General features: G+C 65.5%; 3 protein-coding genes across 3 annotated transcripts; 2 read left to right on the top strand and 1 right to left on the bottom strand.

The window, feature by feature from the left end:
- Positions 1–356: 356 nt before the first annotated feature.
- On the top strand, positions 357–590 carry MNEG_13781 (hypothetical protein; the record flags this gene model as incomplete). Its single annotated transcript, XM_014037745.1, has 1 exon — positions 357–590. One exon carries the CDS (start codon positions 357–359, stop codon positions 588–590), a length of 234 nt encoding a protein of 77 aa, XP_013893199.1.
- Positions 591–1,880: 1,290 nt separating this feature from the next.
- On the top strand, positions 1,881–3,695 carry MNEG_13782 (hypothetical protein; the record flags this gene model as incomplete). Its single annotated transcript, XM_014037746.1, has 4 exons — positions 1,881–1,978; positions 2,261–2,484; positions 2,744–2,886; positions 3,222–3,695. 4 exons carry the CDS (start codon positions 1,881–1,883, stop codon positions 3,693–3,695), a joined length of 939 nt encoding a protein of 312 aa, XP_013893200.1.
- An 846-nt stretch (positions 3,696–4,541) lies between these two features.
- On the bottom strand, positions 4,542–5,134 carry MNEG_13783 (hypothetical protein; the record flags this gene model as incomplete). Its single annotated transcript, XM_014037747.1, has 2 exons — positions 4,542–4,667; positions 5,048–5,134. 2 exons carry the CDS (start codon positions 5,132–5,134, stop codon positions 4,542–4,544), a joined length of 213 nt encoding a protein of 70 aa, XP_013893201.1.
- Positions 5,135–5,165: the final 31 nt, after the last annotated feature.

The following is a 5,165-nucleotide window of genomic DNA, read 5'->3' on the forward strand; positions in this document are numbered from 1 at the left end:
GGTAGGGACAGTGGAGGGGTTGCGAGGGGGCCAGGGGTCGGGCTTAATGGGAGAGGGGCAGGCGAGCGTGTCAAAGCAGTGTCAGCCCCTGAATTGCAGGGAGGCGTGGGTGTGCGTGGGCTAGGACGTGGACAATGCACGGGGAGGGGCGGCGTGCAGAGCGGCGCATGCAGCGCGGGCGACGCAGCGCCTCAAGCGTGGACAGCTCCCGCCGCTGCTCCAGACTCGCACCTATGTCTCACACTCACACCCGTTCCTGACCAATCCGTCGCGACCCCACTCTCACCCCATTCCACCCCCAAAAATCTTAGGTCGTGACGGCAGTCGAACCCGAGTGGCTGGCGGAGCTGGGCCCCATGTTCTTCTCCATCAAGCAGTCCCACTCGTCGCGCCTGCAGCAGCGCAAGAAGGAGCGCGAGGCCGAGGCCGCCATGGCCGCGGAGGCGGACGCCAAGGCAAAGACCGACGCGGCCGCGGCCGCGGCGGCCGAGGAGGAGCGGCGGCGTCAGCTGCAGCGGGACACGATTGCGACGCCGGGGCGGGCGCCGGCGCGGCGGATGACGACGCCGCGGCGGCCCGTCGGCCTGTGAGGGGGGCGCCGCGGTTTCTGGTAGCGCAGATTGGTGCCTATGGCCGGTAGCTTTGAGGCAGTTTCTTTTTTCAACTTTGCGCTATCTTGCTTTCCACCCTTTTTTCCTGCTCCTTGCCCCCACGCCGTCGGCCTGCTTTCAACCATCTGCTCTCCGTCGTCGTTGGCGCTCTTCTGACCACCCGCTTCATTTGACAAGTGGCCCCGCCAGGGGCCACTGCCAGGCTGTGGCGTGCCGTGCTGCATCCCGGCTGCGCCGCAGGTCGCTGCAGCGGCTCGGCTCCCAGGGGCCCCCACGACCCGACGCTTGGCTGAGCCTTAGGGCCGCAGACCCGGGTCCCAGCAGCTCGATCTGTGGGGCGCGCAGCCCCGCTCCCGAGCAGAAGCTAGCGATGCCCGTAAGCAACATTGTGATACAAGATACGGGCAGCGGCGCACCCAGGCCTCACACAGGTGGTGGCGGCAGCAGCGTGGTCTGCGCAGAACGCGCGAGCCTGCCAGATGGCTGCATGTGCCGGTGTTGACCTGGGGGTGGCTGCCACCTGTGCGCGGGCAGGTATGCGCGTCTCATGACGCAACGCCCGTGGTCGATTTCCTGCTGACCTGGGAGGGCCTGCCGCCACAAGCCACTGGTTGAGGGCTGCGATGCAGCGCCGTGCACGGCCTCTGCTGCGTGCAGCTGGCAAGGGGATCAGCGCCGGACTGGCTCGTGCACACGCTCCCTGCGGTGTGTACTGCTCCGCCTTGCGCGGCTCCCAGGTCGCCCCCAAACCCCCCCCTCCTTTTGCCCGGTGCGCCTTTCCCGCCTTGAACCATCGGTCTTAGCTTCTGAAATGGGTGCTGCCACCATGATGGCCCACCCTAACCCCCCACCCGTGAATTTGGGGTGGGCAAGCTCTCGGCAATGTACAGGTGGCAGTACAATCCGACACCGCCAGGGTTGACAAACCTGCGCTGTATTGACAGCGTTGAGCCGTCACACTCATCTGAATGTTATTTACCATGAGACTAATGCCTGCGCCCTATCACCAGTCGCCCACACCGCATGGGCACGTCCAAGTCTGTCACCAGGTGGGTGACCTGGACCACGCCTGCCCTGCCTCTTGAAGACAGGATCCGTGTCATGCACCGGCTAGTCGAGTAATCTGATACCTCCAACAACCTCACGACCACAGTGCACGCAGGCACAAACCCGTGTCGGAACGTGACGTGTGGTGTCGACGACTCTCGGAAGCAACGCGGGATACTAGAAAAGTGTATGTGGTCGCAGTAACGGGTCGTGACGTTCAACATGAGCGCATCAGCTGGGACGGTGAGCGCCTCGGTGAAGGCGCGCGCCAGGATACTCTACAGGGACGCCGCTGCAGCCGAGAAGGGCAAGCAGTCAAAGTGAGATGCGGGGGGGATTCGGGGCTCGAAGCGCTGCATCCCGGGCTCAGGGTCGCCCGCGCCTGAGTCACCCGCCAGTCCAGCTCGCACGAACGAAACAAAGCCCGCGGCCGTTCGGCCGCCACTCTTCCCGAATGTACAGTACGGCATCACCCGCCGACGCTCCCAGCTCTTTGCTCCCATCCACACACCTTGTTGGGTGTCAAAATACCGTATGAAATCAAACCACCCCCTTTATCCCATCACCCGGCCTTTTATATCCCACTTTTTCCATCACCCTAGGTACAGGGGCCTCTGGGAGTTTGTGGGCCGCGCCGGCGAGCCCAGCCTCTGGGCCTGCGTCGTCGCGGGGCCCAACGGCTACGGCCTCGAGCACGTGGAGGCGGACAGCTTTGTCGCGCTGAAGTGGGAGCCGCTATTACTCATGAGGGGCTTCTGCAGCGAGGGGGAGGCGGCGCTGGCCTACGACCTGGCGCGGCTGTGGCTGCGGCTCCACGCCCCTGGCGGTGCGCATCCACTCCCCTGGTGGGGAGAGGGGGGACGGGTGTCGGGACAGGGTGCTGCGCCTGCAGCCGGCGGCTTGTGCAGAACGCGGCGTGCACGCCAACGCGCATTACTTGTGCAGCTTGTGCGGTCACTTGGAGACATGCTTGAACCCTGCCGTAGCCCCCTTTGTTGTCCCTGATCAGTATGCAAAATCCTTCTCTCTCGCCTCGGCCCCTGAATCCAGTCATGTCCCTCCTGCACTGCTTGTTTGTGAACCAGGGCACACCAGGGCCTCCCTCAGGGCAGCTGCCTGGAACCTGCGCTGCATGAAGCCCTGGGAGCCAGACGGCCCCGCACTGAGGCCGCTGGAGCGCATCGGGCTGGACCGACCCCAGGACGCGCGCGCCAAGATCCGCGCCCTGGTGGGCTATCGCTGTGTGTGCGTGCGTGCGTGCGTGCGTGCGTCTGTGCGTGTGTTTGTGTGTGCGTGCGTGCGTGCGTGCGTGCGTGCGTGCGTGCGTGCGTGCGTGTGAGTGTGTGACTCTGACATTGCGCTCCTTGCTCTTCATGCCTGGAAACTGCCCGCAACGGCCAGGGGGGGGGGTCAAAGGCCTTTGGCCTGTCCTGGCCTCCCCTTGCCTTTTAGCGGCAGGACCCAGCTGCCTGTGAGCCCTGGCACAGCGACGTCCTCATGCCCCGCGCCGCCTCCAAACTCTGATCTGGCTGCTGCTCACCCGCTCTGTCGCTCTCTGAGCAGACCAGAAAGCTGCTGCCCAGCCTGCCGCGCGGCATCCTGCCAAAGCCCCGGCAGTCCCAGGTGGACAGGCTGGAGCGGGAGCGCGCGGTACGGAAGGCGGCGCAGCGACGGGAGGACGCGCGGCGGAGGGTGAAGGAGAAGGCCGAGTGGCGCAAGTTCGAGGAGGAGAGGGCGGCGCGGGGCCCCGTGACGGATGAGGACCGCAGGGAGATGGAGGCAGAGCGAGAGCGGATGTGGGCGGTGTTCCGGCGGGACAGCAGGCGCGCAGCAGCGGATCGGAAGCGGAAGCGGGCGGCGGCCGAGGAGCGTGCAGACAGGGCGGAGGCGAGGCGGGCGGCGCGGCGCGCGCTGAGGGGGCCGGTGGCGGCGTACATGGAGGGACGGCTGCCGCGGGGCATGCCGGCGGCGGCCGCGCGGCTGCAGGCTGAGCGCAAGCGGACGCGGGCCGAGGCTGCGCGGGCGCGGGGTGCGTAGGGAGTTGAGGTGCGTCTGCTGGCGAGCCCTGGGCCGCTCCTGTTTGCTGTGGTTGACTTGGTTCGACCCAGCGCCTGCCGTTGCAGTCATGATGGTGCCGCGCCAACCTGGCCTGCAGTGACTGCTGTGTGTCAGCGGCAGTCGTCATGACAATTGTAAAGATGCGTGCGGGCATCCCCTGGCGGCCCCTGTCTCTGCCTCGCCCCAGCCCCAGCACGTCCAGGCTGGATCCATGCAGGAGACCAGTGTGGTGTGCAAGTGAATCACAGGCATGTAAGGGTTGCATGCGCCGCCGCCCTGCGCGCCATCAAGCCCGAGTTGTTAGGGGATTTCGGCCGTCACCTGCCTGCCTCGCTGTGGCGACACAAGGCCACCCGTCGGTCCCACTGCCTGCGCGCCAGGCTGCTGTCGCACATGGGGCTTTTGTGGCGGCTCTGCTCCGCACCAGTCAGCCCAAAATCCTGTCATGAATCAAGGCTGGAACCACAAGCGGATCATGCGTCTTTCTTACCGCCGGCGCGCTGTTGCAGCTGCGCCTGACATAGCGTGAAACAACAAAGACGAAAGACAAGAGAATTCGACAAAAACAGGGACTGCAACATGCAAACTGCAGAAAGTGCCTGATTTGAGTATGTGCTGTTGGGGTCAACTGCCCCGGCTTGACGCCACCCCCGAACCAAACAAGCCCTTGCAAACATGCATCAGCAAGCATGCTGGCCACAATGTTGACAATCAACAGCCGCCGCCCGCCACAGTCGCCGCCCAAAAACCAGCGCTGCCCGCGCGTGCGAGGGGCGACGCCCAGGTCACCCCCACCGACACCGCACCAACCCGCGCCCCGCCCAATCACTTGGCCTTCTTGCCCTTGCCTGCGGCCGCCGCCGGCGCCTTCCTCTTCGCCCCCGCGCCGCCCTTGCCGCCGCCCTTGCCGTTGCCGTCCTCCTCCACCGCCACTGCGGGCTCCACCTCCACCTGGTAAAAAGAGTGCAGCGGGGGGCGGAAGGCGCACGGGGCTGCCGCGTCAGCGTGCGGCGCAGCCCTGATGCTTTAGCAGACCGGCAACTCTGTGGCGACGCGACCCTCCTCCAACACGCGACATTATTAACCCACGAGGAAGCTGCACGCAGCAGCAGGCTGTAAGGACGGTACCTGGCCAAACCTGGTGCCAAACACATGCTGCGCACACGCACACCTGCGCACGCACATGCACGCGCACATGCGTGCTTGAGCGCGCACTTCAACGCGGGCGCATGCCTATTTGTCAGCCCACTCCATGCACTCCAGACTCTGTTTTTCACGACCTGCGACAAGTGCAGACACAAATGCACATGCGAACACATGCGAACACCCACCTCTGGTGTGTGCAGGGGCAGCTTTGCCACGCGTTCGTCCCCCGCCTCCACCAGGAAGAGCGTGAAGCCGCTGCCGCACGCCACCATGTGGGTGTACAGCCCCTCAAGGGCATCACAC

This window comes from Monoraphidium neglectum (genome assembly GCF_000611645.1).
Source record: "Monoraphidium neglectum strain SAG 48.87 unplaced genomic scaffold scaffold04047, whole genome shotgun sequence".
Classification (NCBI taxonomy): Eukaryota; Viridiplantae; Chlorophyta; class Chlorophyceae; order Sphaeropleales; family Selenastraceae; genus Monoraphidium; species Monoraphidium neglectum.